A 21,858-nucleotide genomic window follows, 5' to 3' on the forward strand; every position below is an offset into this window, starting at 1 on the left:
AAGTAATTTTTTGACGGGAAATGACATAGGTGTCTCCCAAAAGATAATAAGACTATGCACAAGAGGCATTATTGTGGAAAAAAAACATTTCTCAGCTTTTATTTACATTTCAGCAAAAAATACAAGATGTTCTGCACTGTGGAACATCTCAGAGGACGTGGTCGGAAGCCAAAAGTGACACCTATGCTGGCCAGGAGGATAGTTAGAGAGGTGAAAAAAAATCCAAGGATCACCACCAAGGCCATCCTGGTGAATCTGGGCTCTCCTAATGGCAATGTCTCAAGGCAGACAATCCAACGGACACTGCACAATGCAGACCAAGGAGGACGCCACTTCTCCAGATAAGGCACACAAAAGCTCACTTGGCCTTTGCAAAAGCTCATCTGAACAAAGAAGAAGACGTCTGGTCTTCTGTGTTACAGTCAGATGAAACAAAAATTGAATTGTTTGGTCACAATAATGTTTCCTTCATTTGGCTTAAAAAAGGAGAAGCCTTCAACCCAAAGAACACTATCCCCACTGTCAAACATGGTGGTGGAAACCTAATGCTTTGGGGGTGTTTTTCAGCCAATGGACCAGGGAACCTAATCACAGTAAAGGGCACCATGAAAAAAGAGCAATACATGAGGATTCTCAACGACAACATCAGGCAGTCTGCAGAGAAACTTGGCCTTGGGCACTAGTGGACATTTCAGTATGACAATGACCCAAAACACACAGCAAAAGTGGTGAAGAAATGGTTAGCAGACAACAACATTAACGTTTTGGAGTGGCCCAGCCAGAGTCCAGACTTGAATCCAATTGAGAATCTTTGGAGGGAGCTAAAGATCAGGGTGATGGCAAGAAGACCCTCCAACCTGAAAGATTTGGAGCTCATTGCTAAAGATGAATGGGCAAAAATACCTGTGGAGACATGCAAAAAGCTGGTCTGCAATTATAGGAAGCGTTTGATTGCTGTAATAGCCAATAAAGGCTTTTCTATTGATTATTGAGAAGGGTATGAATAATTTTGGACTGGACACTTTTTGCTCAAATGTAAATAAAAGCTGAGAAATGTTTTGTTCCCACAATAATGCCTCTTGTACATCGTCTTATTATCTTTTGGGAGACACCTATGTCATTTCCCGTCAAAAAATTACTTGCTGGTTGAAAAAAGTAACTAAGTCAAAATTTGCCAGGGGTATGAATAATTATCAGCAGCACTGTATAAACTACATACAATTTGCTCTGGTCTATATTGAAGCTATATACTACATACAATGCGCTCTGGTCTATATTGAAGCTATATACTACATACAATGCGCTCTGGTCTATATTGAAGCTATATACAACTACATACAATGCGCTCTGGTCTATATTGAAGCTATATACAACTACATACAATGCGCTCTGGTCTATATTAAAGCTTTATACAACTACATACAATGCGCTCTGGTCTATATTGAAGCTGTATACAGCTACATACAATGCACTCTGGGCTATATTGAAGCTATATACTACATATAATGCGCTCTGGTCTATATTGAAGCTATATACTACATACAACGTGCTCTGGTCTATATTGAAGCTGTATACAACTACATACAATGCGCTCTGGTCTATATTGAAGCTATATACAACTACATACAATGCGCTCTGGTCTATATTGAAGCTATATACAACTACATACAATGCGCTCTGGTCTATATTGAAGCTATATACAACTACATACAATGCGCTCTGGTCTATATTGAAGCTATATACAACTACATACAACGTGCTCTGGTCTATATTGAAGTTATATACAACTACATACAATGCGCTCTGGTCTATATTGAAGCTATATACAACTACATACAATGCGCTCTGGTCTATATTGAAGCTATATACTACATACAATGCGCTCTGGTCTATATTGAAGCTATATACAACTACATACAATGCGCTCTGGTCTATATTGAAGCTATATACTACATACAATGCGCTCTGGTCTATATTGAAGCTATATACAACTACATACAATGCGCTCTGGTCTATATTGAAGCTATATACAACTACATACAATGTGCTCTGGTCTATATTGAAGCTATATACTACATACAATGAACTCTGGTCTATATTGAAGCTATATACAACTACATACAATGTGCTCTGGTCTATATTGAAGCTATATACTACATACAATGTGCTCTGGTCTATATTGAAGCTATATACCACATACAATGCGCTCTGGTCTATATTGAAGCTGTATACAGCTACATACAATGCGCTCTGGTCTATATTGAAGCTGTATACAGCTACAGTACATACAATGTGCTCTGGTCTATATTGAAGCTATATACAACTACATACAATGCGCTCTGGTCTATATTGAAGCTGTATACAGCTACATACAATGCACTCTGGGCTATATTGAAGCTATATACTACATATAATGCGCTCTGGTCTATATTGAAGCTATATACTACATACAACGTGCTCTGGTCTATATTGAAGCTGTATACAACTACATACAATGCGCTCTGGTCTATATTGAAGCTATATACTACATACAACGTGCTCTGGTCTATATTAAAGCTATATACAACTACATACAATGCGCTCTGGTCTATATTGAAGCTATATACAACTACATACAACGTGCTCTGGTCTATATTGAAGCTATATACAACTACATACAATGCGCTCTGGTCTATATTGAAGCTATATACAACTACATACAATGCGCTCTGGTCTATATTGAAGCTATATACTACATACAATGCGCTCTGGTCTATATTGAAGCTATATACAACTACATACAATGCGCTCTGGTCTATATTGAAGCTATATACAACTACATACAATGCGCTCTGGTCTATATTGAAGCTATATACAACTACATACAATGCGCTCTGGTCTATATTGAAGCTATATACTACATACAATGCGCTCTGGTCTATATTGAAGCTATATACAACTACATACAATGCGCTCTGGTCTATATTGAAGCCATATACAACTACATACAATGCGCTCTGGTCTATATTGAAGCTATATACAACTACATACAACGTGCTCTGGTCTATATTGAAGCTATATACAACTACATACAATGCACTCTGGTCTATATTGAAGTTATATACAACTACATACAATGCACTCTGGTCTATATTGAAGCTATATACAACTACATACAATGCACTCTGGTCTATATTGAAGCTATATACAACTACATACAATGCACGCTGGTCTATATTGAAGCTATATACTACATACAATGCGCTCTGGTCTATATTGAAGCTATATACAGTTGCAAGAAAAAGTATGTGAACCCTTTGGAATTATATGGATTTCTGCACAAATTGGTCATAAAATGTGAACTGATCTGCATCTAAGTCACAACAATATACAATCACAGTCTGCTTAAACTAATAACACACAAAGAATTAAATGTTACCATGTTTTTATTGAACACACCATGTAAACATTCACAGTGCAGGTGGAAAAAGTATGTGAACCCCTAGACTAATGACATCTCCAAGAGCTAATTGGAGTGAGGTGTCAGCCAACTGGAGTCCAATCAATGAGATGAGATTGGAGGTGTTGGTTACAGCTGCCCTGCCCTATAAAAAACACACACTAGTTCTGGGTTTGCTTTTCACAAGAAGCATTGCCTGATGTGAATGATGCCTCACACAAAAGAGCTCTCAGAAGATCTACAATTAAGAATTGTTGCATAAAGCTAGAAAGGGTTATAAAAATATCTCCAAAAGCCTTGCTGTTCATCAGTCCATGGTAAGACAAATTGTCTATAAATGGAAAAAGTTCTGCTGCTACTCTCCCTAGGAGTGGCCGTCCTGTAAAGATGACTGCAAGAGCACAGCGCAGACTGCTCAATGAGGTGAAGAAGAATCCTAGAGTGTCAGCTAAGAGACTTACAAAAGTCTCTGGCATATGCTAACATCCCTGTTAGCGAATCTACGATACGTAAAACACTAAACAAGAATAGATTTCATGGGAGGATACCACAGAGGAAGCCACTGCTGTCCAAAAAAAACATTGCTGCACGTTTACAGTTTGCACAAGAGCACCTGGATGTTCCACAACAGTACTGGCAAAATATTCTGTGGACAGATGAAACCAAAGTTGAGTTGTTTGGAAGAAACACACAACACTATGTCTGGAGAAAAAGAGGCACAGCACACCAACATCAAAACCTCATCTCAACTGCGAAGTATGGTGGTAGGGGCATCATGGTTTGGGGCTGCTTTGCTGCGTCAGGGCCTGGACGGATTGCTATCATCGAAGGAAAAATGAATTCCCAAGTTTATCAAGACATTTTGCAGGAGAACTTAAGGCTATCTGTCCACCAGCTGAAGCTCAACAGAAGATGAGTGTTGCAACAGGACAACGACCCGAAGCATAGAAATCAACAACAGAATGGCCTCAACAGAAGAAAATATGCCTTCTGGAGTGGCCCAGTCAGAGTCCTGACCTCAACCCGATTGAGATGCTGTGGCATGACCTCAAGAAAGCGATTCACACCAGACATCCCAAGAATATTGCTGAACTGAAACAGTTCTGTAAAGAGGAATGGTCAAGAATTACTCCTGACCGTTGTGCACATCTGATCTGCAACTACAGGAAACGTTTGGTTGAAGTTATTGCTGCCAAAGGAGGTTCAACCAGTTATTAAATCCAAGGGTTCACATACTTTTTCCACCTGCACTGTGAATGTTTACATGGTGTGTTCAATAAAAACATGGTAACATTTAATTCTTTGTGTGTTATTAGTTTAAGCAGACTGTGATTGTCTATTGTTGTGACTTAGATGAAGATCAGATCACATTTTATGACTAATTTGTGCAGAAATCCATATAATTCCAAAGGGTTCACATACTTTTTCTTCCAACTGTACAACTACATACAATGCGCTCTGGTCTTATTGAAGCCATATACAACTACATACAATGTGCTCTGGTCTATATTGAAGCTATATACTACATACAATGCGCTCTGGTCTATATTGAAGCTATATACAACTACATACAATGCGCTCTGGTCTATATTGAAACTATATACTACATACAATGCGCTCTGGTCTATATTGAAGCTATATACTACATACAATGCGCTCTGGTCTATATTGAAGCTATATACAACTACATACAATGCGCTCTGGTCTATATTGAAGCTATATACAACTACATACAATGCGCTCTGGTCTATATTGAAGCTATATACTACATACAATGCACGCTGGTCTATATTGAAGCTATATACTACATACAATGCGCTCTGGTCTATATTGAAGCTATATACTACTATATACAATAAGCTTTGTGCACTTTGGTTAGGTCAGTGATTTTTTTTAACACAGCATGCTGTTAGTTATGGCATTTATTTCTGCCAATTTTTCCCATAGGCTTCTCTATAGGCCTTGACAAACATATGTACAAAATGCCATAAAATAAAGCGCCTGTGAAGGAGCTCTAAGTGGCTTAAAAAGATGGCAGAAGATCATTATGTGCAATAACCAAACTAGCAACTAAAATGAAGGTGTTTTTTACAATATTGGTGCCTATGATACTATTTCACCAAAACCTTATAATGCACCTTAAAGGGGTTTGCCGAGACTTTGATATATGACTTCAGGATAAGTCATCAGTATCTGATCAGTGGGGGTATGACACCCGGGATCCCCACTGATCAGCTGTTCGAGAAGGCAGCAGTGTTCACAGTAGCGCCACAGCCTTCTCTCAGCTTTTCCTAGACTAAGTGACGACATGTTCATTGGTCACGTGGGTTAGGCGCAGCTCAGATCCATAGAAATGAATGGGGTTGAGCACAATACCAAGCACATTTGCTGAAGTATGCACGGCACTGTGCTCGGTAAACTGCGCCGAGGCCTTATCAAACATTTGATAGACAGGGTTCCCGGGTGTCAGACCCCCACCAAAACCCTTTTAATATCCACCATCTTCCAAGTTCTTTGTACACATTTAGATATATTTCCATATGTTCTATTATAATATTAGGTGCAGAACCACATGATGACTGAAACCCCCACAACACCAGACCTGTAGGCTGAGCAGCTCCGCAGCACCCATGGTTCTGGGCTACACTTGGGCTTACAGGACAAGTGATTGCCACACAATGCTGCAGCCATGTGAACAGATGGGAATGCTCACCTCTCCATGTGGCATTAGTCCCCAGGTTCAGAGTAAGCAGGCAGAATTTTAATTATGTATTATCAATATTACATTTTGAAGAATGTCACAAAAGGTTAAAGAAATCGTATGGCATACAGTTGTCTGTTACATGAAAGGTTAACACTGAAACCAGTCTGTCACCTACATACAGTAGAGGCAAGAAATCCGTGGCGCTATTCCTGATATTATTACTCCCTGGGTTATGCAGTTTATTATTATTATAGTGAACATTTAGAATGTCGTTTCTTACTTATTTGTTAAAGCTGTCCTCAGTGATCCCTGGAAGTCTATATGAGCCTGAGTACAGTATATATGGGTAACAGATCCTCTTTGCCTGATAGGTGACCACGTCTGTTAGTTTCACTGCAATCAGTTAATGTTGGTGCCATGCCAGCCCAAACCTTTTCATAACAGATCCATCCTTTTTGGTAATCTCTGATTCCACTAAATTTGGCAAGTGAACTTTTACATCTCCACCCACATAGCTTAAAGCCTAAAAAACGAGAGACAGCTCACTGCAGAGTGATTTTATATGTTTTGTTTTTCAAGACATGAATAATACATCCAAACACAGGCAGCCGAATACCCACGTGAGATAATTCTAGAAAACATTGAGACACAAAAATAACTATGCAATGTTCTTCAGATCTGCCAACAGCAGCAGCCACCCCCTCTACTATTATCTACAGGTACACAGTAGATGCACTCATTGGGATGTATCAGGCAGCCTTATTTACTCTAGTACTCTAGTATTACCCTAGGTCTTCTGAGATATATTAGAAACCCCTGATCAACCTTAGTCTGAGAGCGCAATCTTGACTAGCCACAGGAGTGGTATGCACGGGAGTCGGGGGTTGCGAAAAAGTAGCTGGGGGTCCCAGTCATTTCTAGTTATGCCTCTATGCCAAGTAATATAAATGCCAGCAATAGTGTTATTCCTCATGTACATACACTGTACTACTGATTAAGGCCTCATGCACACGGCCGTGTTCCGCGGCCGAGAGCGGTCCGTGGTAACCCGGCCAGGATTCCTTCTGACAGCAGGAGCGCACGGCGTCATTGGTTGCTATGACGCCGTGCGCTTCATGCCGCCGCTGCTGTACAGTGATACACTGGTATAGATCATACCAGTGTATCACTATAGTGCAGCGGCGGCATGAAGCGTACGGCGTCATAGCAACCAATGACTCCATGCGCTCCTGCTGTCAGAAGGAATCCCGGCCGGGTTACCACGGACCGCTCTTGGCCGCGTGCATAAGGCCTAATGCTAAGTTTGAAAGTCTACTGTGTTTGGGTTATCTAAAAATTCCGTTATGGATTCCGCTACCAAGGACCATACGGAATCCATAACGGAATTGTTAGATAACCTGAACCTTGTACGCCAGACTTAAAAACACAAGTTCACTCAACACTAGTCATGAGTGTCAAGTTAAAGACTGTATCTCACTTTCTATCTATCTATCTATCTATCTATCCGAGTGCCCAAACTTCAACCCAAAACTCACTTATTTATCCCCAACATGGCAATTTACCCTGAATACTACAGTCCAATACAGTATATCTTCCATGTACTTTATCATTTAGCTATACCATCCTGCCTACATTCTATGCGCTGCCTGTGCTGTTCATAGTGCGCCCTGCGCTGATGAATGGGAGGAAAAGTCTAAGTCATATTGATACACCATAGACTTATTCCAGGGTGCAGGTGCCCACAGAGAGGGCTCTGAGTGCTGACTCTGGCACCCGTGCCATAGGTTCGCCACCACTGGTCTAAGTACTTGTGTGCTGTAAAACAAACCTCACAGCCCTCAGCTCTACCAGACTATTGTGCTGTGGGGTTTCTGCCTGGATTCCCCAGCTCCACAATGTTATTCTCCACATCCCCGGAGTGCTATAATTCTGTAACATGATGTTCTAGACGTGTGCCGGCGCCGGGGGATATTTGCATATACCAACATATTTACAAACAGTGTTTCCCTCTGGATGTTGTTAGATTAATTAACAGATTGGAGAGAAGAATTTACGAAGTTTTTCAAGCCTTCAATCATCCCGATTATTCTGGAAACACATTTCTTGTGTAAACAACAATACTCATTGGGAATTGGGCAAACGTAATAAATCAAGCACTGAGCACTTGTACGCTGCGCACTGATATTTTATACTGGTTGTTAAGTAGAGATGAGGCAAAGAGGAATTTCTCATTTTATGGTTTCTTTGGAGCATTTGGATAAGTTTGATATCACATGTGGACATACAAAGGGAGACTTGTTGGTTCAGAGTGAAAGTGGAGAAGTTGCATATAGAAGTCAATCAGGTTTCAACTTCAGGATGCCTTTAGGAGCAGACAGTAGATATTGTTGCAGAAATTTCATCGTGTGTAGAAAACCTTATAGGGAGTACATCACCAGCAACCTCCCTATCTAACTATATATAGTACATAGACATATGGGTGTAGTTCACCTGATTAAAGCGCTATTATACCAGTGTTGACTGGAGGCTCCATGCACATGTTTTGATACATTAATATGCAAATTTGGCATTTGATACAGTTGACCATCTCCCTTTAAAGAGGTTAAGTGAACGGGAGCTGAGCTGTAGTAACCTGGCACTGTCACTACACTTTTGTATGGTGCTGGCAGCTGCTCGGTTGGGGTGGTAGGTGTTGGAACCCCACCAATCAGATATTAACAAGCTATCCTGAGGATAGGTCACCAATAGAGTTGAGCGAACCTGCCTTTTGGCAGGTTCGAGTTTGGGTCCAGGGTTGAAGTGAATTACGTAATAGATTCCATACTCCATACATCCATCACGTAACTCAATGCCGGCATGCCGCATAATACAAGTGTATGGCCAGCTCAGAGGGTTCCGTTCTTTTATTATGACTGCATGCAAAATGGAATACCTCTAAAGGTATTCATTCCGTTTGGCATGCCGGCATTGAATTACGTTATGGATTCCCTGAGAACGGAATCAATTACGTAATTCACTTAAACCCCGAACCCGAAACTGACGCTCAAACCTAGTCATCAATATTAGGAGCCTGGAAAACCTCTTTGTTGTCTCACTTCAGCAAATGGCATTTATAATGTAGAGAAAGTTACTACAAGGCACTTCCTAATGTATTGCTGTTCTCCATATTGCTTCATTTTTCCATCACATTATACACTGCTTGTTTCCATGGTTACGACCACCCGGCAATCCAGCATTGGTGGCCGTGCTTGCACACTGTAAGAAAAAAGCGCAAGCCTCTCTGGTGGCTGGGATTGCAGGAGTGCGCATAGTTCAGCACTTCTTTCTATAATCTGTAAGCAAAACTACCGCTGCTCGAATGCACGGTGGTCGTAACCATGGAAACGAGCAGTGTATAACATGATGGAAAAATAAATCTAGCCAACAAAGGAAGCAATATGGACAATCACAATACATTAGTAAGTGGCTTCTATTAACTTTCTCTACATGATAAATGCCATTTGCTAAAGTGAGACAACCCTTTTAAAGGAACTGGCCCACGAACAACATTTTTTAACCTATCCATTACATAAGTGACAGATGTATGATCGCTAATGGTTCAACTCCTGGGACACACACTAATCACAAGAACAGGGTTCTCTGAATCCCCTGCATGAATGGAGAGGTAGTAAGCGTAACTGACCACCGCTCCATTCACTTTTATAAGACTTCACTCCTCTACTGCCACCTTGTTACCTGCTCAAAGTCATCCTTGGCTGATGGTAAATCAGATGCTACACTAGAGTCTCCAAAATATCTTTCTGTCCTTTCACCATGGACCATGGTGGTCTTCACAACTTTGCTGACCTTACGTCCTTCCACAGGTTCAGCTTCAAATTCTGATGATATAACTCTTGGCTCAGAGAATGAGATCTGGTGACACAATGTTATTTTTCAACATTTTTAGTGGCTTTATTTTTTCCACCCAGGACAGTTATAAAATACTTTTAACAGGGTTGTCCAGGCTCAGGATGGGGCATCAAAACCAGATTGGCTGGGGTTCCACTCCCAGCACGCCCGTCAATCAGCTGTTCGAAGGGCCACAGTGCTTGTGCGAGCTTTGCGTCCTCTTTAGTGTTTGCCTGCACTACATCGTAGGGACGGTGGATTGTAATTCACTTGAATGGTACGAACAGCTGTAATGACACTGCACCACCACTACCATGTAGATAGCGTGCAGATAGACACTGAAGAAGATGACTCTTCAAATAGCTGATTGGCAGGGATGCTGGGAGTCAGACTCCGCCGATCTGATACCGATGACCTGTCCTGTGGATATGTCATCAATTTCTGTAGCCCGGGCAACCCCTTTAACAAGGAATAAGAACTGTCTCCCAAGAACACAACACTGAAGAACAATGCGGTAAGGAACAGTAATGAGACAAGATGTTACACATACTGTAAAATTGAGTGTAGTGTACTTTGTAACAATACCTATTATACCCGTCCAGCGTAAAGTGGTGAAAAAGGGTCTTTATCAAACAAAACAACATGACTTACTTGCAAGACTCCCTGATATCTCTGCCTGCAACAGGGGATAAAAATGATTCCGAACTAGTGAAACAAACCTCAGCTCTCACTGTCATGAGAAGAGCAGTTTTGATGGGCTTCAAGACATCATGAAACCTCCCCCGCCACCTCCGTGAGGAGAAGCCTCTGAATTTCATTTCCCAGCATCTGATTTACCCCATTACTCAAATTATTCTGCTTGCAAAAAGGGTGATTCAGGTAATAGGTATATCATAGGAAATTGCAGCAAATGCATTTCCATAGTACACAAGGCGATGATTGCCGGTGCCTCTTCATAACTTCGGTGGAACCACCTCCAGCTTAGGGCTTTGTTAAGACTTGCGTCTAAAATGCTGGTCTTAATAAATGTGCCCCATTCTTTTTTTTTTTTGCATGGGAATCAGATGGTTGATGAATGTTCATATCCATAAGACGTAAACTCTTTTTTAATATTTTTTGACATCTTGTGCAAATATATCGGGTTTAGAGATAAGTTAGGCTACTTTCACAGCCTGCCGGATCCTTGCTACAGCTAGTGCACCGTGCCGCCGGAAGTCCGCTCTGGACCCATGGGGCGGGCCGGAGGTCCTGCCGCAGCATGGCAAACATGCCGAGAGATGTCCGGAATAAAACTACTACATGTCCTAGTTTTATTTCGGCCGCCTCTTGGCATGTTTGCCATGCTGCAGCCGAACCTCCTGCCGGCCCCCATTATAGTGAATGGGGCCAGAGAGGACTTCCGGCGGCACGCGTGCACTAGCGGTAGCACTGATGCCGCTAGTGTGAAAGTAGCCTTAAAAGGGTTTTCCAGGATTTTAATACTGATGACCTATCCTCTGAATAGGTCATAAGTGTCTGATCGGTGGGGATCCGACACCTGGGACCCCCGCCGATCAGCAGTTCAAGAAGGCCAAGGTGCTCACAGGCACGCCAGAGCCTTCTCAAACAATCAGTAGGGGTCCCGGATGTCGGACCCCCACTGATCAGATACTGATGACCTATCCAGAGGATAGGTCATCAGTAGAAAACTCCTGTAAAACTCCTTGAAGAAAGGAAATATCTGTATTTATCAATTTGCAGTTCCTACAGGTCTAGAACATGCTGCCTACAGATAAGCCTGCATGATACCCGTGATTGTTTCTAGTTCTCTGATTATGTATATACTATTAAACACGTCTTTAGCTATGCTCACCTCAGACTGCTTACTGTCACTTTTGAGTACGGTGCGTTTCACGACTTTAGACACAGAGTCGCCATCTTCTATAGTCACTGGTTCCTGTGATCCCCCCTGTGCCACTACTTCTTCACTTTCTGTACCATCAGGCAATACAAATCTTCTAATAATTTTCCTTGTGACCTGGTTATAGAGAAAGGGAATGTGTAGATCAAAGTGCTAACTAATGAGGTCTTCTACATACATGCACCTTTATGTCTTACACAGGTGACCACTCAGTAGATACAATAAAGAGTGACATATATCGAGCTGAATACACAGATAGATGGAGATGGTAACACTCAATGGTCTCACAGAGTTCTGAAACTGTCACCTCTCCAGACATGTACATACTATGTAATAACAATAATAAAGTATCTATTTACAGTTGTGTTCAAAATTATTCAACCCCCACTGAAATTGAGTGTTTTGGCCAGTTTGACATCGATTTTGATCATTTCAGTCATCTTGTTTACAATTAAATCAAAGAGGCACTTGTAAGTCAGACAAATATGACATAACATTTATAATGAAATAACCACAAATGTCTTTTCTGTGCTGACATCATTATCAGTTTTATTCAACCCCCAAGTGACATTCAATCTTAGTACTTAGTACAACATCCTTTTCCAGTTATAACAGCTTTTAAACGTGAAGCATAGCTTGACACAAGTGTCTTGCAGCGATCTACGGGTATCTTCGCCCATTCTTCATGGGCAAAAGCCTCCAGTTCAGTCACATTCTTAGGCTTGCGTGCTGCAACTGCTTTCTTTAAGTCCCACCAGAGGTTCTCAATCGTATTTAAGTCTGGTGACTGCGATGGCCACTTCAAAATGTTCCAGCCTTTAATCTGCAACCATGCTCTAGTGGACCTGAAGGTATGCTTGGGATCATTGTCCTGTTGAAAGGTCCGACGTCTCCCAAGCCTCAGGTTTGTGACGGACTGCATCACATTTTCATCCAATATCTCCTGGTACTGAAGAGAATTCATGGTACCTTGCACATGCTGAAGCTTCCCTGTACCTGTAGAAGCAAAACAGCCCCAAAGCATGAATGACCCCCCGCCATGCTTCACAGTAGGCAAGGTGTTCTTTTCTTCATAGGCCTTGTTCTTCCTCCTCCAAACATAGCGTTGATCCATGGGCCCAAACAGTTCTAATTTTGTTTCATCAGTCCACAGAACACTATCCCAAAACTTTTGTGGTTTGTCCACATGACTTTTGGCATACTGCAGTCGACTCTTCTTATTCTTTGGAGACAGCAAGGGGGTGCGCCTGGGAGTTCTGGCATGGAGGCCTTCATTACGCAGTGTGCGCCTTATTGTCTGAGCTGAAACTTCAGTACCCACATCTGACAAATCTTTTTTCAGTTCCTCAGCAGTTACACAGGGACTTTTCTCCACTTTGCGCTTCAGGTAGCGCATAGCAGTCGAAGTCAGCATCTTCTTTCTGCCACGACCAGGTAGCGTTTCAACAGTGCCCTTTGCCTTGAATTTGCGAATGATGCATCCTAAGGTGTCTCTTGGTATGTTTAACATCTTTGCAATCTTCTTATAGCCATTGCCCTTCCTGTGAAGAGAAATCACCTCTTCTCTTGTCTTCCTGGACCATTCTCTTGACTTCACCATGTGTGTAAACACACCAGTAAATGTCTAGAAGGAGCTGAGTATCACAGTCCTTTTAAATCTGCCTAATTGGTGCTTATTATTCTTGATTGCTGCTCCTTGACATCCACAGGTGTTTTCAATACCTGATCGAAAACACTTGAATGAACCTCTGTTCTTAAGAGTGGTAGTCTTTAAGGGGTTGAATAATTGTGTCAATGAAGAAATCACAAAAAAACATTTAATACTGTATTACAAAAACAATTGATGTCACTTTAGTTGCATTTGGTTCTTTAAAAAGTCCTTGTAAGATTTCATTCTGAACACAATTATAAATGTACACTAAATTCCCTAAAACCCTTTACAGCATGGGGGTTGAATAATTTTGAACACAACTGTATATGACTCTAAGTTGTGCAATTCCTCTATTATTCCTTCTAGAAGTTTATGAATGAAATTCCAACTGGGTCTTGCAATGTTCAATCAGTGCTGCCAGTGCACAGACATACCCCCAACTGATATCACAAAGTTAGAAATTCATTCATAAACTTCTAGTAGGAATAACAGAGAAATGGCAACACATAGCCGTAACAATAGATCCTGCAGAATTGTTATTGCTTGAGGAATGCAAACAGTTAAAAAAGACATTTTAAGTTTTCTGGGTTCAAAGAAATAAAGTGTAATGATTACCTAAATGAAAGCTTACTAATATACTTTTTATTTCAGGTCACGATTTCCAAAGTCTCAGCAGTGAAATGTGCAGGCATGGTGGATGACCGCTGAGGCCACTGATTGGCTGTCAGCAGTGATGTTAAGGAGGTCACAAGTCCGGCCAGACAGGGACCGCAAACACCTAGCTCAGCCATCCCAATTTTTTCAGGGCCCCTCTTAAATGAGTTGTGTCACGTAACACATTCTACATTTTTCAAACCAGCACCTGGATCTGAATACTTTTGTAATTGCATGTAATTAAAAATGTAGTATACCCAGTGAGTGATTCAGTAAAATGTATCTGTATATCGCCACCTTCTGTTTGTTCTTTTCCTTATTTTTGTCCGTCTCACTGAGCTGATCGAACATTCTCAGTTTAAGGGCTCTCGCACACGGCCGTGGGGACCAATGCATGGGCAACATCCGTGCGGCGACCAGGACGGATCGAGACCCATTCAACTTGAATGGGTCCGTGATCCGTCCACACCGTAAAAAAACATGTTCTATTTTTTTGCAGTGCGGAGGCATAGACAGAAACACCATGGAAGCACTCCGTAGTGCTTCCGTAGGCTTCCGTTCCGCACCGCATCTCCCGGACTGCGGACCCATTCAAGTGAATCGGTCCACATCCGTGATGCGGAGTGCACACGGCCGTGTGCAGGAGCCCTAAATCTTCAACTGCCACCAGCGATACATTCTGTTAGAAGCTGTGACAGTTACAGGGAGAGAGCTGTAGCAGAAAGGACACACCCCCTGAGCTGCCAGGCTGAAGATAATCTAGCAGAACAATTGGCGCAATGAATGGGGAGATCTCTGGATCCATGTGAGGTACAGGGCTGGTTCTAGCATTGTTAGAAAAGTATTGTCATGTACTATATGATGTCTACCTGAGTATCTGGCATAGCAAACATTAAGATATTGCAAGCTTTATTTCCAAACTTTTAGAAACGAAATTTACACATCATTAAAAATCTGACATGTTTCGGACACAAAATGTGTCCTTAAAGGGGTTCTCCGGGAATTTAGAAAATAAAAATACTTAAAGGGAACCTGTCACCTGGATTTTGGGTATAGAGCTGAGGACATGGGCTGCTAGATGGCCGCTAGCACATCCGCAATACCCAGTCCCCATAGCTCGGTGTGCTTTTATTGTGTAAAAAAAACAGATTTTATACATATGCAAATTAACCTGAGATGAGTCCTGTCCCGGACTCATCTAACGTACAGGACTCATCTCAGGTTAATTTGCATATTTATAAAATCAGTTTTTTTTACACAATAAAAGCACACAGAGCTATGGGGACTGGGTATTGCGGATGTGCTAGCGGCCATCTAGCAGCCCATGTCCTTAGCTCTATACACAAAATCCAGGTGACAGGTTCCCTTTAAATATTACTTCATTGTAAATATATTCCCAAATACTTTTCATTATTTATAATGGCTCGTTTTGTTTAGGGAGCAATCATTAGGAGAAACAAAATGACCGCCGTCCTATTAATACACACAAAACCTGCCCTAATCACACAGGTAAAGAGCTGCCTCATCATGTCAGGGATTATGATCCTGAATACAGATTATAAGAACTTTAACTGAATCTCTGTGGGAATGGAGCTCCTGAGAAGACATGAAGTACAGAGAGGATGGACAGGACAGACTGTGGCAATGGAGACTGCATACAAAAGCTGCTGCACATTATCCACATCATCCCCACCTCATCTCTGTACTTCATGCCTTCTCATGAACTATATTCCTACAGAGATTTAGCTGAAGATCATACTAAAATGTATTCAGGATCATAGAAGAAGATGAGGCAGCTCTTTGGCTCAATGCTCTGAAGTAACTTGTCCTCCTGTGTGACTAGGACAGGTTTTGTGTGCAGTAATAGGACGGCGACCATTTTATTCCTCCTTATGATCGCTCCACAGACAAAACGAGCCATTATAAATAATGAAAGGTATTTGGGAATAGATTTATAATAAAGTAATATGTAAGTATTTATATTTTTCTAATTTCCGGAGAACCCCTTTAATCATAGCTAAACTTCAGTAAGTAATCCCAACAGTTCCAAACAAAGCAGCTCTCAACTCTTTAGCTCGTCAAGAGCAAGGATACAGCCTGGACACGGCTGTGAGTATGCAGGAAAAAGGATAATTGATCCAGCTTTGGTAAGACTAAAAAACCTTTATTTCTTGCAGTATAAAAACTCCAAAACACACATTGTAACAATCTAGGCGTTTCGGACTATCACATGTCGGTCCTTACTCATAGGTAAGGACCAACATGTGATGGTCCAAAACGCGTAGATTGTTACGATGTGTGTTTTGGAGTTTTTATACTGCAAGAAATAAAGGTGTGTTCGTCTTACAGAGCTGGATCAATTATCCTTTTTCCTGCAAACTTCAGTAAGTGTATCCACAGATTAATATACAAATACACATTGTGTGTCCGAAACGTCAGCTTTTTAATGATGTGTACGCTTTGTTTTTAAAAGTCTGTTAATAAAGCTTGCAATATTTGAATGGAAGATACGCTTGCTGGGCAATTTTTCTTTGGATTATTCCTGTGACTGCTTCACCTGGGAGTCGGCCCAGTGATGTCTCGTGCAGCGTGCACCAATGTGGAGACGGAAGGCGGAGGTGAGCTGTGAACCGTTTTGTTTTATATTAGATAGCCGGATACTGCCTTTCCCCGTCGGAGCCCTTTTACTATAATGGGACCGACCTGTTTCCGGCATTAGTGCTGAGAAACAGGACGGATCCCCACGGGGTCCCATTATAGTCAATGTGCCTGGTGGTGCTACGGCCATTTCCGGCTATCAGCCGGAAGATTTTATCGCTATTATGAAACTAGTTTTATAGTAATCTTTAAAGGACTAAGGTCGATTTCTGCTGATGCCATCTACTTTTCGATGCCAGAGAACTGCCAGTATGGTTTGACAAAGGGGCAGGACTTAGTGTTCCTGGCAGTGGTGGAAGACTGATATTTGCCTTACAAGGCAGACAACAGTTTGTGAAAAGGGGAATGGGAAGGAGGGGATTTAGCAAATGGATGCACCGTCACAATCAATATACCCTTAGGGTAAATGCACACGATCAGGATCGCGTGCAGATTTTCTGCACGGATTTGCGTGCGGGAAATCCACACCGTAGCTCATGCAGATTGTATTCTATGAGAATTTGAAATTCTCATGCACACGATGCAGATTTTTTTGTGCGGATTTTGACTTACGGTACGGATTTTAAAATCCACAGCATGTCAATTTTTTTTATTTTTCCTGACTGGATTTTCTCTATTCACTTCAATGGGGAGAGTACAATCCGCATGCAGAAAATTTGCAATAAAATCCACATGGAAATCTGCACCAATTAATGCGGATTGACCGCACATATTTCCCTGCGAACACCTGCGGATTTCAGAGCAGATTATCTGCACATAAATACTGAACGTGTGCATTTACCCTTAAGACCACTGTCTGCATCCGTACAGAACGGATCTGGTTGTATTATCTCCAAAATGAACAAGACGGATCCGGCACTAGAACCATTGTAAAAACAGATCTGGCATAAAACACAATGTAAGTCAATGGCGCCGGATCTGTTTTTACAATGGTTTTAGTGCCGGAACCGTCTTGTTCATTTTGGAGATAATACAACCGGATCCGTTCTGTACGGATGCAGACAGTCTTGCTCAGTATCCCATAACGCACACAAAGACACTGCTTGAAGCGGTTTTGTGTGTGCCATGGGAACGCAACGAAACGCAAGAGAATGCATTCTGGTGCACTCCGTTCAAGTTTGTTCAGTTTTGTCCCTATTGAAAATGAATGGGGAGAAAACTGAAGCATTTTGCTTTGAGATAAAACCTTATAGCAAAACGCAGATGTGAAAGTAGCCTAAGGCCTCTTTCAGACGGGCGTTGTGGGAAAATGTGCGGGTGCGTTGCGGGAACATGCGCGATTTTTCCGTGCGAGTGCAAAACATTGTAATGCGTTTTGCACTAGCGTGAGAAAAATCGCGCATGTTTGGTACCCAAACCCGAACTTCTTCACAGAAGTTCGGGCTTGGGATCGGTGTTCTGTAGATTGTATTATTTTCCCTTATAACATGGTTATAAGGGAAAATAATAGCATTCTGAATACAGAATGCATAGTAAAATAGCGCTGGAGGGGTTAAAAAAATAAATTAAAAAATTTAGCTCACCTTAATCCACTTGCTCGCGCAGCCAGCATCTCCTTCTGTCTCCTTCTTTGCTGATTGTAGGAAAAGGACCTGTGGTGACATCACTCCGGTCATCACATGGTCCATCACATGATCCATCACCATGGTAAAACATAATGTGATGGATCATGTGATGACCGGAGTGACGTCACCACAGGTCCTGTTCCTACAATCAGCAAAGAAGGAGACAGAAGGAGATGCCGGCTGCGCGATCAAGTGGACTAAGGTGAGTTAAATTATTTTTTATTTTTTTTTAACCCCTCCAGCGCTATTTTACTATGTATTCTGTATTCAGAATGCTATTATTTCCCCTTATAACCATCGCACCGCATCCGCACTTGCTTGCGGATGCTTGCGATTTTCACGCAAACCCATTAATTTTGTATGGGGCCTGCGTTACGTCAAAAATGCACAAAGAGGAGCATGCTGCGATTTGTGATGTGTGAAAATCACCGCTCGTGTGCACAGCCCCATAGAAATGAATGGGTCAGGATTCAGTGCGGGTGCAATGCGTTCAACTCACGCATCGCATCCGCGTGGAATACTCGCCCGTGTGAAAGGGGCCTTAGGATAAGATTACATCTGCGGCAGAGGATCTGTTTGGGGACTTCTCCGCAAATACCATTTAAAATGCTAGAGAAAAATAATCCTGCATGCAAGACTTGTTCCCCTCACTTAAATTCCAGACTTCTGAACGAAAACTGTACAGAACCCAATAATCAATGGGTTTCGTTTGTATAGTTCAGGCCAGCTATGTGTCAAATCTGAAACTTTTGTTTTGCTGGAACGGAGCAGAAGAATGGAAATAAATAGCAGTGAGATGAACACCGCCTTAGGAAAAGTAAAAATAATGCCGCCATTTCATATTATTGCCATGTACCTTCTTTACCACGATATGGCCATGCTCATCTGTGTATTGCTCTTCTGTTACGGTTTCAGGAAGGATGTCTGACATATTGTCCGCCTAAATTTAAAAGAAAAAAGAGCTGACATTTAGCATCTTCATACGTTGCTTAGTAACCCCGTCCACGTTAGTAGGTGCATTAAAATAGATATCTAAAAGTAACAAACAAAACTCTAAAAAGAAATCTGCAAAAAAAGTCAAAAGTGTCAGGTTCATGCATGGGACCTTGGACAAAAGTGCAGTAGTCGACCCTGGATTGCAGACAGCTCTGTGATCAGGATTGGGTTGGTCTTCTATCTGAACTTTTGAAGGTGTGGTGAGGAAGCTCATAATCTACTTTCTGGACTGGCAATGGTGGAGGGTGCTGATTAGTCACAGAACTGGGCATGCACTAGTTGGGAATCATGCAGACAGCCATGTTAATCAGTACATAGTTGCATTGCATGGCCATCAAAGACTCCTTGCCGGGAATTTGTAGCCACCGGCTCAGGGACGTGCAAGAGTTAAACGCTGTGTACCTGAATAATCACACGGCGACGAACGACTCTGGTAGTTACCATCTCGTCCTCATCTGAGTGCGTCTCTAGCTCACCTAGCTCCTCTGCTAGCTCCTGGTGGAGGCATGGAAGCAGTACTCTTTACTATCCTACATATTTGGCTTCCATAAATTCTATGTTAAAGTGAACGGGTCACTATGAAAATGCAATGTAATCTTTAGGCAGCATGTTATAGAGCAGAGCAGATTGATGTATAGTTTTATGGTTAAAGACCCATAACCTGTAATTTAAACATTTAAATTCCTTCTCATTCTGGGCTTTGAAGTCAAGGAGTCGGTCCTATCAGTGATTGACAGCTATCTGTGTATACACAGTCATAGAGGGAAGGCTGTCAATCACTGATAAGACCGCCTCCTGGACTTCAAAGTCCAGAATGAGCAGAAATATAAATGTATAAATATTTATACTGCATCCTTTCCCACAAACCTATACATCAATCTGCTCAGCTTCTCCTGCTCTATAACATGTTGCATGCAGACTGCATTGCATATTCATAGTGACAAGTTCCCTTTAAATTGTAACTTGTGAACTAATAACAAATGGACAATGTGGAATATAAGTTTCCGGCAAACAACTAGGCAAACAATTATACCATCGTAATTACACAAATTATTCTTTAATGTTTTACCGTTGTATTCATTTAGAAAGCCTATAGCGCGATCAGGATATGAAATACAAGGTAAAAGTAGCAAACATTAGTCTGTGAAATGAGCTGTTCCCAGAATCTGCTACTGAAAAAATAATTGCCAGAAACTTCTTTTCATAGTACAAAGCTTTTTACCACAAACAAATATAAATTTACTCTGAAATTAGCAAAAAAAAAAAAAAACCTTGATGTTGCTATTACATCCTTGTTATGGCGCTCCCTGGTATTCCATTAATTTCCTCCCAGAATGTCGACCTAATGTGTTCGGTGTTGGTGTCTCACATGCTCAGTGGCTCAGTCCTATCACCCAATCCTCTTGTAAACAGGCACCGGGGTGATTATTGCGATTGTACAGGCCAGTGAATATCAATTAGCGTAAACAAAGCGGCTTCTTCTTACCAGGCCTGGACACATTAGGTGGACATTCTGAAAGGGAATCAAGAGAACACCTGGGGGCGTCATAACAAGTATAACAGTGATATATAGACACTGGAGCATTCTAATTGAAAAATTGTGATGTTTTGTGTGATCTAACAGAGTAATGTAACATATACTCATGGGACAACCTCTTTAAATGGGTTTTCCAGGATACATTTTTGTTCTTTTGGCCATAAATAGCCATGATACTAGTAAAAAAAATTTAGGCAGTTCCCGTATATGCACCATATGAGCAGGAGGGGAACTCACAAAGAAAGTTAGCCTTGACTGCATTTTTGATATGTGGCTGCCACCAGAGAGGGATGGTGTGGGAAGTAATAAAAGCTTTCTCATTTTGAATAAAGATAAAAGTGTAGTTTATTATAGAAAAATGGCCCAAAAAAAAAAAATCTAATCCTGGAAAACCTCTTTGATGTATTGATCTTTGTGACTATGCAATCTAATAAATTCTTGTATTTGGTAGCTATATAAGTCAGTGCTTATTCTGTGGGGTAGGACCAAGAAGCCTAGCAATAAAGGTATGATATACTGGGATAAAACAGACTCATAAGCCAACCAAGGAAGGGTGTGAAATGCAGCCCTGTTGTTTGTAGCAAAAGAGAGACATAGTTGGAATCTGGCTTGACAGGGATACAGGTAGGCATCAGTTTTAACCATGTCTGGCCCAGCTGGCTACCTTCCATTTAAGAGTCCGAACAGTGGCTATTTGTAGTCCCCTCATGTGAATAATCCTAATGAATCCATAGATGAAATGGTCACTGTCATTCAACTTTGCATAACTCAATAGTAAAGGTGAATGTAAGAAATGTCGTAATATATCTTAGCGTAGAAAAATGCTTTTCTCCCAACAGAACTCTTCTAAACTAAAATTCCTACAG

At 41.5% G+C, this 21,858-nt stretch overlaps 1 protein-coding gene across 50 annotated transcripts in view; it reads right to left on the reverse strand.

Moving 5' to 3' along the window:
- The window catches only part of ANK2 (ankyrin 2), a 536,395-nt gene that overhangs the window by 4,611 nt on the left and 509,926 nt on the right, over positions 1–21,858 (reverse strand). For 45 of the 50 annotated variants that reach the window (XM_040418305.1, XM_040418330.1, XM_040418328.1 and 42 more), the window contains 5 exons: positions 19,858–19,950; positions 19,316–19,399; positions 11,884–12,048; positions 9,879–10,055; positions 6,575–6,666 (listed from right to left, as the gene is read on the reverse strand). In XM_040418305.1, coding sequence (XP_040274239.1) covers positions 6,575–6,666; positions 9,879–10,055; positions 11,884–12,048; positions 19,316–19,399; positions 19,858–19,950 — 611 coding nt within the window. The remainder of the gene's footprint in view (positions 1–6,574; positions 6,667–9,878; positions 10,056–11,883; positions 12,049–19,315; positions 19,400–19,857; positions 19,951–21,858) is intronic. The other 5 variants (XM_040418300.1, XM_040418331.1, XM_040418332.1 and 2 more) reach the window with 3 other exon arrangements.

Source organism: Bufo bufo, chromosome 2 (assembly GCF_905171765.1).
Source record: "Bufo bufo chromosome 2, aBufBuf1.1, whole genome shotgun sequence".
NCBI lineage: Eukaryota > Metazoa > Chordata > Amphibia > Anura > Bufonidae > Bufo > Bufo bufo.